The sequence below is a fragment of the Lissotriton helveticus genome, chromosome 10, assembly GCF_964261635.1.
Source record: "Lissotriton helveticus chromosome 10, aLisHel1.1, whole genome shotgun sequence".
In the NCBI taxonomy this organism is placed as follows: domain Eukaryota; kingdom Metazoa; phylum Chordata; class Amphibia; order Caudata; family Salamandridae; genus Lissotriton; species Lissotriton helveticus.
The window spans coordinates 513,371,456-513,391,768 of NC_136071.1; the positions used below are offsets into that span (position 1 = coordinate 513,371,456).

A 20,313-nucleotide genomic window follows, 5' to 3' on the forward strand; every position below is an offset into this window, starting at 1 on the left:
AAACCGCCCACAAAGGGGTAGATTCTCAGAATCTGCCCCTTTGCGACCGGTATTTTTGCATTTGGGATGAATCATCCCAAATGCAAAAATCGCAATTTAAGAAATCTCAAAATTGCGATTACTTAAATTGCTATTGCATTTAAGGAATCTCAGATTGAGATTCCTTAAATGCAATGCATTAAAGTTAAAAAATTAGCGATTTCGCTAATAGGGGGCGCAAATTACCAGTAAAGTGATCTTCATGGTAATTTGCAAAACCTTGGAAAAATGCACTAAAGTGCATTTTTCAAAGTTCCATTTTACACACATACATGCCCTTAGGGCATGTGTGTGTGAAAGATGTACCCATATGCAGATTTCAGGGGTGCAACAGGGTGTCTTTTTTGACACCCTGGCACCCTTGAAATTGCAATCTCAATTTGTGATTCTCTAATTGAGAATCGCAAATTGAGATTGTGTTCCCATTCATTCCTATGGGCCTCTAGGCCCATAGGAATGAATGGGGAGGTATTCCTTAATTGCGACTCGCAATTTGCGACTCACAATTAAGGAATTTTAAGAAATCGCTATTTTTTAAGCGAGTTCTTCATGCATGGCATTTTGCTATTCCTTATTAGCGAATCTTTATTTTTCGCTAATAAGGAATCGCAAAATGGATGCTTGATGCCTCTGGGGGTTAGACATGTAACCAGTCTTTGAATTTGGGTGCCCTCCCTCTGCCCCTCCTGAAAGCCACCCTCCGCTTAGCCAGGAGCAGGGCCAATGCAGTGAACTTTTGGTGCGCCTTAGGGATGTCCGCTGTGTATCCCAGGAGCGCAAGCAATGGGTATTGTGGTAAGGGTAGCATAATCATTTCAACTAGCGCCTCCAGCACCTCCTGCAGTAAACATGGGCACAGGACCACGCCAAATGCAGGAAGTCAGCCCCCTCTTGATGACAGCGCATACATCATCTTCCTGGAGTTTGTATTTAGGCAGCAGTGTTGGCGTGTAATAAGTTCTATGTAAAATCTTAAAGTGTATGATGCGCAATCTACTGCTAGCTGTGATTTCTGCGGTCTGCGCGCAGCAGTAATCCCATTGTATATCTGTTAAAGGGGATTCCAGGTCACGATCCCACGCACATCTGGCACCCAACGGCACAGGTGGTCTTTCCAGCAGTGCAACCCGATAGATGCGAGACACATCATGTGAGGGTCCTGACATCTTTAATGTAGTGTGAAGGACCTCCAATGGGGTAGGCTCATGCGGGAAAGTCAGTGTATTAGTGTCTATTTCATATTCTTATGTAAAGGAACACCTCTAACGGGGTAACCCTGTCAATAGTTCTTTTGGTCTTTAAACCTTCCCTCGTTATATAGGTCGCCCCATGTATGCAGCCCCCTCTTGCGGAGCATGTCCCGGCATCCCGCTTCCTGTGTGACTGGGGTGTATGAGTGGTATGTCAATAGCAGTAGTGGAGAATAGGGCAGAGCCTTATCCATTACCTTTGTCAAGCGTTGCCAAGCACTATTGGTGCATGAGACTGTATGGTGCGTAACTTTCTCGTCCGGGACTTGCGACCTAAGCAGGGATGCAAGTGGTGTAGGTGACATGTATCCCTGCTCAATGGCCAGGTGTGCCATGAAGGGCGGCGGGTGGCACCAGTATATGGCATAGTGGGCCTGAGCACTGAGATAGTATAGTTCCATGTCCAGAGCTTCAAAGCCGCCCCGGGGAGAATGGCTGCGTCATAAGTTTTTTACTCAGTCGGGGTTAGACGATTGATATCTTTGGTGTGGTACATTGATGCAGCACATTTTTCTTTCATGAATTCATTGTTGCCTCTTTTTTTTTTGTTTACCCGAGAGGTCTAATGTTTTTCCATTCTAAAGATTATGGAGTATGATGAACATGTTCTGCTGAAGGAAATGTTTTTTACCTGTTCTCATGGTTAATTGTTATTATAAAAACTTGTTTTTCTTTATTCCGTGCTTTATAACTCACTTCTGCTGCCAGATATGAAAAGCGCCAAGAGGAGAGGAAATGTGTTGCTTGGCAAAAAAGTTGGGGACCACCTTACCTATCACTACTCCTAAGGAGACTTGGTGATCTTCCTGTCTAGAGAAAGCTGTTGTGTTCAGTGAAACCACCAGGGTAGTCTTAACCTGTTGCAACCTCATGACAAGAGAAATCCTGTGGTATTGAATTACAAATTAATGGAATCCAATTTCTAGACCCAGACATGGTTCCGTGCTTAAGTCTTTGAAGCTTTCAGGATCCAATACCTTCCCTATGATATAGCCGGGTAATAAACCCAATGGACATTGGGGAGCTTCTGTGGATCCTTGCCCTGTTGCAAAGGTCATTTGACAGGTTTTTAGAAGCTTTCTTAGAATGTACTGATGGCAGAATCAGTTGAAGAGTGACTGTTAGAAAGATGAGGTTCCCCCTTTAACTGATAAAACTTATGTTTTTCATTCCGCGAAATGACTACATTGTTATTCTGCAGTGACCACGATGAGCCTTTTACGGCTTGCAGATAACCGTGGGTTTAGCTAATCACGCTTACATTTCTGGAGGATTGGCGATTTAGGGATCTCCGTGGTAAGCTCTGGGATCCACTGACTTTCAATTTACAGGAAATGAAAAACACCTATAATGGTTTCAGTTACTGTCTTTGTTTTCACTATCTTACTTTGTGTGCATTATGTACTTCATGTTCACAAAAAATTAAAAAGCCAACAAATGAGGAAAGCAATATCATAAGTGTACACTAAATGTTCAAAATAGGCGGGGTTGTGCTTCTCTTGTCTTTATCTCTAAGCTTTTCACGCTAAGTCCTTTAATTGGACATGTAGCATTTCACTGATGTCTTTTTTTTCTATTTCTTTTCCCTTCTGTACATACTCCTGTCCTCTCCATATCTCCCACACCTTTTGTTCGGGTGGCAGGGGTGCAGCTTATAAAAGGTAGGTTAACGAACTTCTTCAATAATAATAATTTGCTTTAAATCTGCCTGCTTGGCCTCTTCAACCCAGTCTCTGCTTTCTTTAACACTATTTCGCTGTTTGTATCTGCCTGTCTGTCAAAACATTGGCTAATGTGTTTTGTGTAACTCATTAGTTCTACCTCTTTCAGTGAACATAAATGGGACATTGTAGATTACGTTGCAACACTACCCAGCAGTCTTGAATCTTCCCTCACTGATATAGCTAAAAAAAAGATGCTTTACTACGTGTGTTACTGAATACCTTGTACAATTACAGAGTGTTACATTTCATTTGTGCAAACTTATCCATATTTGTTAAGAAAGTAATATAGTTTGTCATTATTTCATATATTTTAACATACGTATTGTATATTTGTAAGCTATGCAAATGTATTTCATTAAAGCTCTGTGTTTCTTTTGCAGCTTCACAGTTCATGGATAAGCTACTGCCATCCTGTTAGACCCAGAAATAACTTTATAAATCAGTAAAATCAAAGTATTGTTGGTACCGTGCATGCTTACTCCTATGCATGGGTTATTACACTTACTACATAGTGTACAAAGCGTAGCTACACACTCACCTTCGATCTGTTTTTCATAGTTACCTAGCTAATCCTTGAGCATCTTTTTCTTGTTTTCATTACTGACCAGTGCAAATTTTTGTTAATCAATAAGGATTCAGGTCATGTGTACTGAATTCCCTCTTGATACCCCCTGCTTACTCATTAATGAACTGGGTCTTGATCTAGTGTGCATTTCGCACACTTACTGCTTTGCAAATGGGAGTGCAACTGGCAGTGGGACCATTCCACCCTTGTACGCAATCTCAAATGGAATTCGCAGGCAATGGCCTTGGCCTTCAATGGTCTTCTTCCTACCTTTCCAACCGACACCATTGTGTTCACATGGCGCCTCTAGTACCTAAAAAAAATTACCATCACCTGCAGAGTTACCCAGTATTCCTTACAGTCCTCTGTCATCTTCAGCCTCTACATGTAGGTTCCTTGGTACTTTATTCGCAGATAATTGCATCAGGTTTCACCAGTATGCTGATGTTACATAACTCCTCTTGAAAGTCTCCTCTGTTTTAAGCATCCTAAAGGACATAATTTAGACTTGGATGTCCAGCACCTGTCTGTAGCTCAACCCAACCAAGACAGAATTTCTGTTTTTGCCAAGAACAAGAAACAGTACAAACTTCGCTGAATAACGTCAACATCGACGGCTTCAAACTTAAACTATCACTGAATGCCAAGTCACATGGATTCACCCTGGACCCCAACCTCCTCTTAAAAGAACAAATTGCCAAAAAAAACAGATGACCTGGTACCGGCTTTCTTTTCTAAAGAAAGTGAAACTGTATCTTACAGAAAGTGGCTTCGGAGCTGCTGTTCAAGCCCTCATAGTTGCACCTGGATGGTAGTTACGGCCTGCTCCATGTCTTCCCAGACTCCACACTGGCCTCCCTATCCTATGTGATGCGGTGTGTCTTATCCAGGGCTTGAAGAAATATGATCACATCACTCCTATCTTGATGGGTCCCTGCTGGAACCCCTTGCTAGCCCTTGCCAAATTTAAAAACCAGCTGCAACATTTACAGAGATCTCACCTCTAGCACCTCGCTTATCCTGCAGAAAAGCTCACCATCTTTGATGGTTCTCGACACTCGCAGCCAGGCCACCATCAGACTACAGACTAAGAAGTATAAAAAAATAAAAACCAAGGCAGCAGGCCTTTTCCATCTGTACAGCCAAGATCTGGTACACCATCCCCATCTGAATCCGGATTGGCCCAACTCTGCTGCTATTTAGGGAAGAGTAGAAGGCTCACCTTTTTAAAGAATGGTACATGACAATGCATTAACCATCCACAAACCATCTACATCTCAGATGCCTCATACATACACCTTTGTAGTTCTAGGTCACACTGCAAATTGTTCATTCACAGTGGGTCACAAAACAACCGGCCTAAAAAATATGAAAGGCAGATCACAATTTCCGAGTCCTTGTGATTGGCTGTGAATGCAGGGATAGCAGATCTCCATCCCTGTATTTGCTTTCCACAGTGTGGAAGCTATGTTTTTTTAAGCAGCCAGTGCCCAATAAAATGGACAGGTGCTGCTTTTAAAAAAAGTTCTCTCCTTTGGGATGGCATCGAGTGGAGAAATCAGTGGTCCTTTGTACCATTGTCTGCTCCTCTTAAGGCCACTGATATATTTCAGTCCTCTATTGTTTTGCAGCCTCTGCTACCTTTCTACGAGGCATTTTAAGAAGCTATCCTGGCTGCCTGGGGAAAACCTTTCTTGGTCCTGTCAATCCACAGGACTAGCCTGCACAGTCCTGCTGTCATTATATGACCGAACAACGCATTCCTTAACAAAGCAGTCTCAACCACGACTACATCTTTACAATGCATGCATTTACCATGCATACCTTTATAACGAATTTCGTCATAAAGGCATGATTAGTAAAGGCATATGCATTCTAAAGATTACACCCCAGGCCCCCCTGCCTGAGCCCCAAAACCTGCCCCTCAGCCCTGCAATAAACCCTGCCCCAGCCCTAAAAACTACCCTGACCTCCCCTCCACACTGAGCCCCAAAACCCGGTCCCTAGCCCAAAAAACGACCCCAGCCCCCCTCCCAGAGCCCTAAAACTGGCCCTGAGCCTTGAAAACTGCCCCTAAACCCAAAAACCCAGCCCCAGCACTAAAAAGTAGCCCAACCCCAGCTTCCCGCCCTGAACCCTAAAAACTTGCCTGATAACCCTCCCTCAAGCCTTAAAACGCAGCCCCACGCTCCACTTACCAAGCCACCTCCCGGTGCTTCCTCTCCCGATCCTTCCTGCTCCTCTCCCCGCCCATCCGCTCTGCAACTAGAGCACCGACTGCCTTAAGCATGCATATGGGTTGTTCTGCTTGCGTTGTAATGACCCTTGTGGTTTAGTCCACTTTGTTATTGCCCTTTCCTTCCTGCCATGTGTGACCCAAGGTTCTTGTCACAGCATACGCTGTAAAGTCTGGTGGCCCAAGTTTGATCACAAATGTAACCCATATGTAATTCCTTCAGGCCCAGAGGCTAAAAGTCTGGAACTCAGCAGAAGGAAAGGTTTTTGCGTCTCGCAGCCTCATCCTCTTCACAGCGAAGCTGTACACCCTGTGTGAACAAGCAAAACTATCTGATCAGTCTCCACGACCACATCAAAAAGCTGTTTTCTGATATGGTCAATGCTGGTTTGGACGCTTCTAAATTCTCAAAGTACAGCTTAGATTTAACATCCACCTATCCATGGTCAAAGCTTTAACCCTACATCACATTTGGATAGATTCCACAAGTGTCTCTGGCAGACTCGTCCCTGGAATGTTTCAAGAATGGTAGAATTCAGTCAGTGCCTCTGGCTTTCTGAGAGATTCAGTTCTGCCACAAGTAAAGAAAGTTTCGAGGCTACATCAGGCCCCAGCATTTCTGGCAGAGACAACCTTTTTCAGCCAATTCAAATGCTCCAGGAAATGAACTGCTTCTTTTTGGGTAGAGGTGGATGCCATAAAAGCAGCTTCGAAGCCTAACATCCCCAATTCCCTTTTAAGCCTCCATCTTCCAGTCTCCCATTTTCCTACCAATCGGGTTTCATGATGGATCGCTGGGTCATCCGCCTAATCTGCAAGGGCTCAACCCTACCTTTTATCTCCCTCCCAAGTTTCACTAGCTCAACACTTCTTCTACCGGGAGGTGCCCTCGATTTTGGAGGCAGCAATTCTTGCCCTGCTTAGATTTTCAAGAGGCCATAGAGGTTGTACTTCTAGAAAAAAGTGGCACATAATTACTCTTCTTTTGCTTCTTCTTAACCAAGAAAGATGGAGGACTGAGACTCATCCTCTAACTTTGTTTCTTAAACCTGTTTTATTTATTTATTAAAACCACAAGTAAACCTTTCAACAGATATGCTGTAAGGAAGGCCATGTAGGCATCCCGTAATTAGTGGGTAGTGTGGGCTAACATAAACTGATAAGAATAAAACAGATGTTAAAAAAAAACTTGTTGCAGAATAAGAACAGCAAGGACAAATAGGCATCTGAAATACTGCACAGCAGAATGTATACAATCACCACCGAAAATAATGTTCAGGATATTTACATTTTGAGGCCCATGAGCGGAAAACACATTCATCTGTAGCATTCTAGTTTAAAGAGTTGAGTTTTTAGATTAATTTTAAAGTTATGTAGTGTCAGCCTGGCCTCAGTGTGTTTAATGGGAAAGCATTTAATTTAAAGAGTTGAAGTAGGAGAAATGATTAGAATCTAGAGGGGCTCTGGGTGGTTGGGGTGTTGCATGGAGGCGCTGAATAATTGATCACAACTAGCAGGAAGGGATATACCTGGTAGAAGTCTCTGAAAGGTAACCTGGTGCTGGGGCTTGAAATTCGGTGTGAAGAGTTTGTTATGGACTCTGTTTTTAGCGCTCATCCTGTCACTTTGAAGTTTTCATGTTGACGCAGGGGACAATCTGGGGATATTGAACAATACTATAGTGTTAAAGTTTAAAACTTTGTCAAGGGAGGCGAAGGCATAATGAGGAAGGTCCACCTGTAGAGTGTGGTAGTACTCCAGTTTGCATATTACTAGGAAGATAATCATTGGTTTGGCAGTGCGGAAGTAATTAGAGGATGGATTCTTTGTTTAAGATATTTAGCTGCTGTGGCAATAGAGGTAATGGAGGATTCCATCAGCTTGGACGAGTTATTGAGTGCTCCTAGTTTTCATGCCGACGGTGTAGATCTGTGTGTGGCAGGTAGTAGATGAAGGTAGGTTTGAAAGGAGTTATGGTGGCGAAGGGAAAAAACTGGACCTGTTTTAGGAGAGTTAAGCATGAGGAAGTGTAAAGTCATCCAATAATGAAGGGCAGCAATGCAATCTGACGTTCGAGATTGTAGAGTGGGAGGAAAGGTTGGCAAGGAGAAAGCAAGTTAGTTACCATTTGCATACAGGCTCTAATAGGTATAACAGTGGGCCCTCAACAAAGACTAGAAACATTCCACTTTCAGTGTTAGGCGGTGTTGGTTAAAGATTTAAGAGGATTGGGTTGGTAGAGGGGAGGTGGGTGTGATGAGAGGTGTGCCTTGCCTGAGTGAGCAACATCCCAGTGGATAATGTGGAGACTACCTGCATTGATGATGATCTCCATGGGCCAAATCTTCCAGATATTCAATTTCACTGGTACCCAGGAACTGCATTCAAGGCTAGAGGGGGAGAGGGAAGAGGGAAGCGGGAAGCATGTGTAGGCGCCCTACATGCGTCATTAGACTAGATGTTAATTAGGTGTGACTCTGGCTCATAAGTGGACAGGAAATATCCCACAGTAGTCCCGACAAGGACTCCTTCTACAATTAAATAGTGCAGTCAAACAAATAATCTGTATGGTATACATTGATGTGTAGCTAGTAGACAATCTATCACAAATTCAGTTCCAATGGGATTCATCCACGGGTTCCACAGGATGCAAATCTTTTCAGTGGAAAATGCACTGGCTATCGGTCACCTCCAGTGGGACGTTGTAGCTTCTAGGTCAAAGGAGTCATGGAAAATGGCAATTTTGGCATGTGGCCAAAACAGTCAGTAACTTGTGATGTGAAATACTTTGCAGCACGCCTTGCCACTATTCATAAAATCTGAAAGAGACACGTTAGTGATACATTCCTTATCTTAGAATATCCCCAGGCGTCCGACTGGATCCGGAAAGTTTTTCGTCAGCAGTACCCCTGCAAGTCGGTAGGTGGAGTCGCGCGGCTCCACGTCTGTCGCTGGCGTCGTAAGCGCCGAGATGACGTCACAGAGACTACTTAGGCACCACTCATGCGTGCTGACGTCAGTTCTTTCTTTTTCCGTGCCAGCAAGCGCAGATCCGGTTAGAGCACGTACCCTAGGCACTTTTTGTTTAAGTTTTTTGAGACTTTTTGTCTCTACTTTGAGTCTTGACTCCTGGTGCCGCGTATGGATACCTGGGTTTAATCCTGCGGGGCCTGTCGCCATACGCCGGCTGACCCCCATGGTGTTTGTCTCTACTGTCTGGAGCTCGACCATGACTCCGGTCATGTTCTGACTGTCTGGTCATGGCTCCAAAGCCTTTGGGGAACTGTCCAGAAAGCTGCTGGACGCCCGGCTATCCACTCCGTGCAGTTCGAGGTCCAGGGGTTGCTCGAGGGACCGACCACGGAGCCATCATCATCGCTCCTCAGGGTCGAAGTCTTCACCCTCGGAATCGGGTAAGAGACGTTACAAGAAAAAGCAGAAGAAGCATTTATGCTCTCCGACATCCCCCCGTCGGTCTACGGATGTGGATGAGTGGGCCAGGGATTCTTCCCCCACGGCTCAATTGGAGCCTGAGAGTCCCGCGGCCTACCCACCTCATCCGGGTCCGTCAGCGACTCCGGTCCAGATGCAAGAATTTCTTGCCGCCATGGACTGCCTTTTCAGGCCTAGGGCTCCCTCCGGCGCACCTTGGGGCCCCGCAGTCCCAGTTGAGGGCCCTTGCTTGCCGCCGGCGCCTTAAGGTCCTACGCCGGCGGCTCCGGTGCCGCAGGGTCCTCCGGCCCTGGCGCCCTCGGGGCTCCGTTTCCGGCGCCACAATGGGTCCCATTCGTCCCACCTCTACCCTTGCCCGGGTTTCCGGACAATTTTGCTCTGGCTTGGGACCCTAATTGGGACAGGGAGCCGGATCGGCGCCGACCGGCGCCGTTCCCGGCACTGTTGGACCATTTGTATTCCCCTGTTCCTCTCCGCCCCAACAGCCTGTGCCTCGGGCCGTGGAGGAGGGGGAAGTCTGGGAAGGGTCTGAGGACCTTCTTGCACGGCAGTGCGAGTCTGAACAGGAGTGGACGGAGGAATCGGAGGATGCAGGTGGCCTTGACCTCCCCTCTGAGCCTGGTTTTCTGTCTCCTCCCGCTGTCATGGAGGAGGACGCCACATATACTGTGGTGCTCAGTAGAGCAGCTGAGGCCCTTGATCTGCCTACTGTCACTCTCAAAACAACAAAAACAAACCTCCTTACTGAAGTACTTCAGCTGGCGGCAAGTTCTATGGAACCTCTGTTTCCGTTCAATGTGGCTTTGACAAATTTTTTGATGGTCACCTGGTCTAGACCAGCCACAGGGGTTCCTGTGGATAAGAACATGGCCAGGCGTTCTCTCCCGGCACAGGGTGACCCTGCCTTTTTAACAAACCATCCGACTCCGGAGTGCCTGGTCATCTAGGCCTCCATTTCCCAAAGCGCATTCCCTACCACCCCACCGGATAAGGAATCAAAGAAGCTAGAGCTGTTTGGCAAGAAATTATTTTCCTCAGCCAGCTTGGAGCTGCGTTCAGTCAACACCGCATGCCTCTTGGGCCGCTACTCTCACGCTGTGTGGGACACGGTAGCGCAGACACTTTGGGCTGTACTTTCCCAAGCTGTTGCAGAGGGGAAGTCCGCCACAAAGTTCACCATCCGGTGTGGGCTGGGCACCGCAGACTCTTTGGGTAGGGCAATCTCCAACGGTGGCCCTACGTCGCCACGCCTGGCTGCGGTCCGCGGAGTTTTCAGGGGGTGTCCAGAGTAGCCTCATGGACATGCCTGTAAGGCGATAAGGCAGACAGTGCGCTGGAGCGTTTCAAGGACTCTCGGGCTACGGCCAAGTCCTTGGGTCTCTCCACCACATGCCCGGCCACGTCTGCCTTTTGTGGCCACAGAAGGGGCGCCCTTACACGTTCATTCAGCCAGAAGCCTGCGCAGAACCAACCGCGCCGTCGGCGTGGTGGCCGCCGTGGTGGCACAGGGGGCCAGCGTGCGGGTCAGTCCACCTCCGGTCCTGCAGCATCCGCCTCAAAGCCTTCCTAGTCCGAGCTTTGGTGTGCACCCCACGCCGGTAGGCAGTAGGATTCAACATCCTCTCCCCCACTGGCGTTCGGTCACTTCGGACAGGTGGATGCTGCAAATCGTCCGAAGGGGCTACTTCGAGTCTGCCCCCCCAGCCATGCCACCTCAGTTCCACCACATGTCGGGGATCACTTTACGCTACTCCAACAGGAAGTTATGGCCCCCGGAGCTCGTTCTTGGGCCAAAAGTAGGACGTGGTGTTATTCCCACTACTTTCTGGTCCCCAAGAAGGAGAAAGGGGGGCCTGCGCCCCATATTGGACCTCAGGAACGTCAATCGCTTCCTCTGGAAGGAGAAGTTCAAGATGTTGACTCTGGCTCAGGTCTTGGCTGCCCTCGACCCTGGAGACTGGACGCATATTTTCACATCCCCGTCCTGCCGGCCCACCTGCGTTACTTGCAGTTCACGGTAGGCCAGGAGCATTTTCAGTTTGCCGTGCTCCCCTTCGGCCTTACCAGCGCCCCTCGGGTGTTCACAAAAGTTATGGCGGTGGTCGCAGCTCATCTGCGCAGGTCAGGGGTTTCAGTCTTCCCTTATCTCGACGACTGGTTGTTGAAGGCGGGCTCGCCCCAGGCAGTCGTCTCCCACCTCCAGACTACGGCCGACCTCCTACATTTGCTCGGGTTCTCCATCAGCGTGCCAAAGTCGCACCGGAGTCCCTCTCAAAAGCTCCTCTTCATCAGAGGTGTCTGGTCTGGTCTCAGAAGCTATCCTTCATCAGAGGCCTCTGGTCTCCGGCGGAGTCCCGGCTCCAAATCAACCTTTTTGGAGCATCAGCGATCCGACTTGCACTGAAGGCAATCCTTTCCTCTGTCCGGAGAAGTGTAGTGCATGTGTTTACGGACAACACCATCCCCATGTGGTATTGCAACAAACAGGGCGGGTGGGGTCGTGGACCATATGTCAGGAGGCTCTGTGCCTCTGGACATGGCTAGAACATAAAGGCATTACCTTGGTGGTTAAACACCTGGCAGGATCTCTGAACGCTAGGGCGGACAAACTCAGCCGCCAGTGCTTGATGGATCACGAATGGCGTCTGAACTCGGACGTGGGGCAAGGTCTCTTACTGCAGTGGGGAGAGCCTTGGTTAGAATTATTCGCCACTGAAGAGAACGCGCAATGTCATCAGTTCTGCGTGCTGGAATTTCCAAGGCTGCACTCGCTCAGCGACGCTTTTCGTCGTGAGTAGAGTTGCGGTCTGTTGTACGCCTTTCCGCCTATAGCACTTCTGCCCAGAGTGCTGAAGAAGATTCGGCGCGACCGGGCCCAAGTCATCCTTGTGGCTCCGGATTGGGCACGAAGATACTGGTATGCCGAGCTACTTAGCATGGCGATCGATCCCCCGATCCGACTGCCTCTTCGGGAGGATCTTCTGTCGCAGCAGCAAGGAATAGTCCTCCACCCGAACCTGTCCAGCCTCCATCTCCATGCTTGGAGATTGAGCGGCGATAGTTGACAGCTTTTGATCTTCCTCCCGAAGTATGTGATGTCATTCTGGCAGCCAGGCGTCCCTCCACTAAGACGGTACACGCCCGCAGGTGGAACAAATTTGTGGCATGGTGCACAGCAAAGGCTGTGGATCCCCTCTCAGCCCCTCTTTCTGAGGTCCTTCTGTTCCTTCTATCGCTGGCCCAGCAGGGCTCTGCTCTGGACACGATCAAAGGTTATCTTTCTGCCATCTCTGCCTTTCTACAGCTTCCACATCAGCCTTCTCTTTTTAAGTCCCCGGTTGTTAACCGTTTCCTGAAAGGCATTACGCACACGTTTCCTCACGTGTCTTTCATAATGCCTCAATGGGACTTGAATCTTTTCTGCCCTATCTGATGTGCGCTCCCTTAGAGCCCCTTCATAACTGCCCTTTACGTCTTCTCACTCTAAAGACTGCTTGCCTGGTAGCTATCACTTCTGCCAGAAGAGTGAGTGAGCTCCAGGCTCTTTCTTCTAAACCCCCTTTTCTTTCTGTTCATCCGGACAAGGTGGTTTTAAGAACCCGTCCTTCTTTCTTGCCGAAGGTTGTCACGCCCTTCCACATCGGGCAGACCATCACTTTGCCCACTTTCTTTCCACATCCTTCAAAAGAGGAAGAGAGGCTCCACCGTCTGGACCCAAAACGTGCGCTCTCGTTCTATCTGAATAGCACACACCAGTTCCGGTGGATGACTAGCTCTTCGTTGGCTACGTGGGATGCTTGTTTCCGGTCCATGGAAGACATGGCTTGGCAGTTCGGGCTGGACTGTTCCCATAAGGCACAGGGTCAGACTGATTTGCATATAGCCATGTCTGAAATGGGGTGGCTGAGTGGGCTAAACAATGGTGATGGATTAAACCCAGATCAGTTGACTGGGGGTGAGTGTTTGATTTGCTCAAACGCTCCGTCCATCATCCCCTTTTGTATGGCTACGTGGGTGCCAAAAAAAGGTCGGGCCGTGCACAAACGAACCATCTCTCGGTGGGTCGTTCTGTGCATCAAAGCATGTTACTCATTGGCCAAGAAGGAGCCTCCTGTGGGGCTGCGTGCCCATTCTACTAGGACAACAGCTGCCACTACTACCTTGTAACGCGGCAGGACATTTGTCAGGCAGCTACGTGAGCCTCGCTGCACACATTTACCAAGCATTATTGCATTGACAGTCAAGTCCAGAGAAACTGCTTCTTTTGCCGTTCTGTTCTCCGTGACTTTCTGGTGTAATCTTGGTCGCAGACCCACCACCGGGGTTGGTATTGCTGGGGTATCTATTCTAAGGTAAGGAATCTATCACTAACGTGTCTCTTTCAGATGCAGAAGTTACTACTTATGTAACGATATATCTGTAAGAGACAGTAGTTCGTAATAGATTCCTTACCGCCCCACCCATCCTCCCCGTTCTGGGAACTGATTTCTAGGGTTAAGGTCATCCCTTTCAGGGCCCTAGTTTCATGGCACCAGTGGTCAGTTTCTTGCTTGGCTCCGCGTTCCTGGCGCGGAAAGTCGTGTACAGAACTGACGTCGGTCAGTTTCTTGCTTGGCTCCGCGTTCCTGGCGCGGAAAGTCGTGTACAGAACTGACGTCAACGCGCATGGGTGGTGCCTAAGTAGTCTCTGTGATGTCATCTTGGCGCTTACGGCGCCAGCGACGGGCACGGAGCCGCGCGACGCCACCTACCGACGCGTAGGGGTACTGCTGACAAAACCTTCCGATCCAGTCTGACGCCTGGGGATATTCTAAGGTAAGGAATCTATCACTAACTAATGTCTCTTACAGATATAGCGTTACACAAGCAGTAACTTGTGCACCGAGGGCATGACCACACACACAGACAATGCAACGGGTCATGTTTAGGGGATATAAATCTCAATCACAGTTCATTTGTCCCGAGATTTGCTGTACATCAGAGGTTCTTAATGTGTGGTCCCGGGACCTGTGGGGGTCCGTGACACCTACTTTGGTTGCGCAAATGATTAGGAAATTAAATACCATTAACAAATTAAAAAGTGTCTGTACATAAAAGAGCAAAATATAAAATTGAAAATTGTAAAACTTTTATAAATATGAAAGTATATGAAATTGGAGACAAAAAATGTATGTAGTGTCCTCAAATTGAATCGTTGGAGCAGTGTAGGCACATCAAACAGATTATAGTATTGACGATGTGTGAAATCAGATACACTCCAACCTTCCCATTAAAAGTCATAATTTGAGTATTTGTTTGATTAATGCAAGTTTCCTTATTTTTGTGTGTTGTTTTGCGTATCAAATAGTTGGAATTGCTTCCCTGGGTTCCAGTAATGACTCTGGGTGTGCTGGTGGGGGGGTGGAGGGGGTTGTTTGGGGGGGGGGGGGGTCCCGTGATTCCAATAATGACTCAGTTGGGGGGGCGGGGTCTCTAGGTTCCAATAATTCAGTGTGGGTCCTCAGATTCCAAGTATAATTCCTGCTCCTCCCCGTTTTGTAGTGTATGATGGGATCGGCAATTCTGTGACTACATGGCTGGCCCAAGCACACTTATTAGGCAATGCTTCAGTTGTCTATACGTCCATTACTGGGAAGGCGGCAAGCGGAACCCAAGATAGAAATCTATCATTTCCCTTTCTGTGGGAAAAAGCACTTCGTTTTATGCTGGTCTTTTGCAGTATAAATTGTAGAAACCTGGTCTACTGTCCAGATGTGATCATTCAGAGACGGTCCAATTTGGAGGTTGAACGCTGTTGTGGATCCAGTATGCCAGTTGAAACGACTGAGTAGATAGATGAGAGAAATACATGTTGTGGGGCCAGCCAAATGCCCTCAGATTCTGCAGCTGTATGCAACTTTGAGACTTTAAGGCTGGGTTTTTTGGCAGAGCATATAAAGGTTTTTTTAATGCGATCATTGATCAGCTATTGTCTGTTTGGGATTGGTAGTAGCCACATTCCCAGAAGGTAGCTGTATCATCATGGAGCAACCACAAATTTGACTACCTACCCCCTTCCTCAAAGAGACAGCTGCTATGCAAACCAACACATAATATCATTGCCCTTCTTGGCTAATTAGTGGTAGCAAGATGTCATAGACCATGTTTTCCAAATCTCAGTTGAGCAAAGCCTCCAAATATTTGAAATTAGATGAGTCACTTCAACCCATAACTGCACACATCTTCTGCCCGCTTGCCTTTTATCATGGGAAGAGTGTTACGTTATTACTAATTTAGCCTAAACCTTGAAAAGGAGAAGTACTTTGAGTCCTATCAGGTTTGTGATTAATGTATCTGGATTCTTTAATGTGAAGAGGATATTGCCCACATATATTGGCATCTTAGATTGATGTGCTACAATATCTATACCTTTAACAAGTATTGACTACCTAATTGCTGTTGCTGGGGGTTCTGCAGCAAGCAGGAACAAGAGGGTAGGAAGGGTGCAATCATGTGTCCGGCCTACATGAATAGGAATGATGTCCAACAGAAATCAGCCACAGGCAGTTTGGGCTATTGGTGCCTTATAAAGCCATTTACTTTTGTCCTGGAAAATGAGACTAATGCTGTCCCTTTCAAGTGTTGTGAAATAGTACCCCATTCGATCGGGTCAAATCCTTTTTTTAGTGTTCAACAATAATGCTACAATGTAAGCTTATTGCACCCTATTCTGAAATCAAGTCTTTTAGAAAGCATTTGAAAATGTGGTTATTTTAGGCAAGCCCGCTTATGTCCATTATTAACTTGTCTTAGCCACGTGTACCCATTTCATGGAAATGCAAGAAAAGTATGTACCCAACACCAAGAAACTATTGGTGATCATGTGCTATGTTAAGATTTCTTGCCATAGCCTAGTAGGGGGCCACAGTAAAGGCAGTAATGTTATGATTGCCTTGTTAAATTCCACATGGAATTGACCAACAGATTATGCCTGCTGGATGACCTACAAGAGTGGTGCCAGTACTATTGTACTCATCCTGTACAATTCACTTGGCAAGCTGGCCCCGCATGTAATGTGGCTATACACCAGGTCAGTGATCACAATAGATACTTCCCTAATTGGAATCTCCATGATCCACGAGGCACTGCCTTCATCTGATAACCTAGGCAGGTGCACCTCAAACGTGAGATTATCTTCCACCGAAGACTTGTCTTGATGTGCAGAGCCATACAGGTTCTGGAAGAAGTCCATAAAGGCTTTCATACTTTCCTTCAGTATCTTGACTGGAGTGTGAGAATGTGTGTTATGATAAGATGTACCTATGAGAATCTCTCTGTTCATGTTGGGCCTCCAGGAGTAGGCTTGCCTTCTTGTAATGTTCATAGTGGGACCACTGTAATTGGGCAAGCCATATTTCACCTTGTACTTGAACGAGGCAGTGTTCTTATTTCTTACGTTCAATGTTATGCCACTGGTCCCTCCCCTAACCTGCAATGTGAGTGGTGGTTAGGGTTTTAAGGTCCAGTTCGACCTGGTCACCCTAAATTCGTTTTTGCCAATGCCGAGTCCCTGGTCATGCTAACCTCAGGACCACGTTACACGCTGCTCAGATACCTTTTGATGACTATATGAAGTCCTCTTTCAGACTTAGGTACAGATGCAGGTGTCGACGAAAGGAGGTATTTTTGAAGGGTGGTTGAATTTGAAGATATTAATTCTCATTCGTTTGGAAGAGAACCGGATAGGTACATGTCTAAAGTACATTTCAAACCGAACTTGTAAGTAATCGGTTATACCTCCCTCAAGGCATAGAACTACCAGTAGTGTTCATACAGGGTCGAGACTGATGTGAGAAAGTAATCAATACATGTGCATCTACCATGGATGCTGGACATGAACGTATATTCCTTGTTCTCAGGGTGGGATGTGCACCAAGGCTCCTCCAGGCCGTGATAGTCTGTAACAACGCATGATTAACAATGTCTTTCTGTGTATTTGGACCTGTCCTATCTGTGAATGTATCAAGAGCAACATTCCAGTCACTGCCAGTCAAAGTTTGTGTGGACTTTCCCTCTTTGAATACCCTTGAGATGGCATCCAAAAAGGGTGCTTTAAAGGCATTGGGACTTTGACTACCGCTGTTCACTACTCTCCTAACCCAAGTCCTCTTTTGTTTTATTACTTATGTCACGGGCAAATGTGTTTTATCTAAGTTCTAGGTCAGGTGACTTGGTGGCTAGGTATGGTAACAGCTGTTTCTGCTTGGCGTGCCTTTTTCGTTGAGGAATACTAATGTAAGTGGTTTCCTGCAGGCCATCTCTGCAGCAACATCCGTCCTGGGCAATAGAAGTGGTTGCAAATGTACCTTCAGAAGGGCAGTTACAGTAGCAGGGGATCCAGCAAGGTTGAGGGAGGGGAGGTTGACATATAGCTGGGAAGATGATTTCAGGAGGTTGGATCTGTTGTTGCACTTTAATATGCAACTAGTATCCCAAAAGGCCCTGTTATATGATGAGCAGAGGGGTGTACTGGGGTGGTATCCTGACAATAGTGTGTTTTGCTTTGCTAACTATAACTAAGTCTAAATTAACTTCAAACTGACAAAGCTGACCCTCATTAGCTTTCCACCCTGCACATCATTACCAAAGCAAACATTGAGACATTGGCGCCCACATCCAGAGCCTCCAATGACCTGTAGGGGATGAAGGTTTGGAAACACTGCACTGTACAACGATCAGAGCAGGGCATTCTTTGTCAAGCCGGGTCCTGGGAAAGCGAAGTATCGGACCTAGCCCCCAAAATAGCTCCAATTGACCATGGCCAGCCAAGGAGGTATCAAAACAACATTTGGACAGTCAGAACTAGGAGGATGAGAGAAGACTCAGCATGGCCCACTTATCACACAGGGGTCACTTGCTGGTCAGTGGGTCACAAAACTATGGGGGTACAGACTCAACTGAAGGTAACATAATAAAAGTATTAACTCATTGGAACTAGACAAGGGGCCCAAGCCTTTAGGGGGAATCAGAACTTGCCTCTCTGCCTCTGTTAGAGTTAATCCTTGTGATGGTCTCTGTCCGTTTCCTTGAGACACCGCAAGTCTATTATTTCACAACTATCGGACACTTTTTAAAAAAAAATATTTTTATTAAAACTGCAACATGACAGCAGCAATCACAGTAATTGTTACGTAGCATCCTCATCACATTGCAAGCCGTATGTATATAGTTCTGTACGGCATATATGACATTGCGTTCCTCCCTCTGCAGTTCTGTCCCCTCCACCTTCCCCCAACCTATTACCTCCCTCTGTCAGTCTTCAGGGTCTGGTGGTCTGATCGATTTCAACTTCATCGTTATGGTCCTTTTAGCCAATAGAAGGGCCGTATCTAGAAAGCGCGTTGTGGCACTTTTCCTCCTTTCAGTGGGGCCCAGCCCTAGCACGCTGTACACCATAGAGGAGTAAGGCCTTGCAGGTGCGATCGTCATTAGAATCTTGTGCACCGTTGCCCAGTAATATCCTAATTTGGGGCATTCCCACAGCATGTGCAGTAGGCCAGCATCTTCGGCCCTGCATCGGGGGAAAGTATCTGCTGTGTCAGGGAACATAGCATGTAGTCGGTGGGGAGTTAGATATGCTCTATGTACTATCATCAATTGGATACATTTAAATTTTGGATTCCGTGACACCTTTTTAGGGAACTTCAGGATCTTCTCCCACTCCCTGTCCCCAAGCGCCCGGCCCACGTCTCTCTCCCAGCATTCGCGGGTGGGTTGGAGTGATATTGCCCTGCCAGCTCTAATGCTACTTGTTAGCCATTTTGGTAAATGACTGCCTGTTCCGATTAAATATATCATTGTAAGTAGGGAGTTTGTGGGCGGTTTTGTGTCGGCGGGTGCCCAAGTCGTGGAGATGTATCGTGTGACCCGTGCATGTAATAAGAATAACATTCCGGTGGTCTGATGAGTACGTGTGAAGTCTGCATGTGTCATGAGGGTTCCATCTACAAAAAAGTCCCCTATCTGCATAACGCCTGCATCATGCCATGGTCTGAGTTTGCGTACTGATAGAGTACCCGTCCCAAGGGGGAGTCCCAGTAAAGGGGAAGTGGGCGCATAAGAGGTCGCCCCGTTCGTGTATTTGACAGCTTTCTTCCAGCATCGAATTGCGAGTCTAAGTAAGTGTGGCGCCGAGCTGGGGACTTTAACCTTTGGTAACAATAGTCTGTGTATAATACCGCTATCCCTATTGGTCTCAGACATATCTAGTTCGTGGAGATTGCGTCCCGCCAACCAGTAGGCCAGCCATTGAAGTTGACACGCATACCCATACGCAGTCATATCCGGGACCCCATACCACCTTGAGCGGTCGGCAGCTGCAGCTTGGCGAGACTGATACGCCGTCTACCCGACCCCCATATCAGTTCCGTCAATATTGTGTTCAGTGCTGTGAGAATGCGCTTTGGGACTAGGAGTGACCGGTTCGTAAAGAAATATATCATTTGGGGCAGTACTACCATCTTGGAGATTGCCACTCTCCCAGATACAGACAGTGGCAACGTACTCCAGAACTGCACTTGCGTTCTAAGAGTATTGAGTGCCTTTCCCAGGTTACCGTCCAGCAGATCCTGGGCATCTCGATATATTTGTATCCCCAGGTATTTAAACGTTATGGGAGCCGTCTTAAACCCATACGGGGGAAACTGTATTTGAGTGTCCTTCAAAGTGGGACTGAAACAGTAACCGTACGATTTAGTTTCATTGATCGTAAGGCCCGATAGTACTCGGAAATCATGAAATATCTCCGGCAGAGGGTCAAGGCAGTCCGACATATCCTTTAAATATAGTATTAGATCGTCTGCGTAGGCCGATACTATGTGCGTCACTGAGTTTCTCATTATCCCTCTCTGTATGGCGAGAGTCCTGATCTTATGTAGTAGAGGCTCTAGAGCTAAAATGAACAGCAGGGGCGATAGAGGACAGCCTTGTCGTGTGCCTTTAGCTATCAGGAATTATCCGGAGACACAATTGTTAGTACGAACACGCGCCGTTGGATGTAGATACAAT

At 47.1% G+C, this 20,313-nt stretch overlaps 1 protein-coding gene across 6 annotated transcripts in view; it reads left to right on the forward strand.

Annotated features, from left to right (window-relative positions):
* The window catches only part of TBC1D24 (TBC1 domain family member 24), a 544,893-nt gene that overhangs the window by 293,969 nt on the left and 230,611 nt on the right, over nt 1–20,313 (forward strand). For 4 of the 6 annotated variants that reach the window (XM_078663019.1, XM_078663021.1, XM_078663018.1 and 1 more), the window contains one exon: nt 2,933–2,950. The exons of the other annotated variants lie outside the window; for them this stretch is intronic. In XM_078663019.1, the coding sequence (XP_078519145.1) occupies nt 2,933–2,950 (18 nt within the window). The remainder of the gene's footprint in view (nt 1–2,932; nt 2,951–20,313) is intronic. 6 annotated transcript variants of the gene reach the window in all.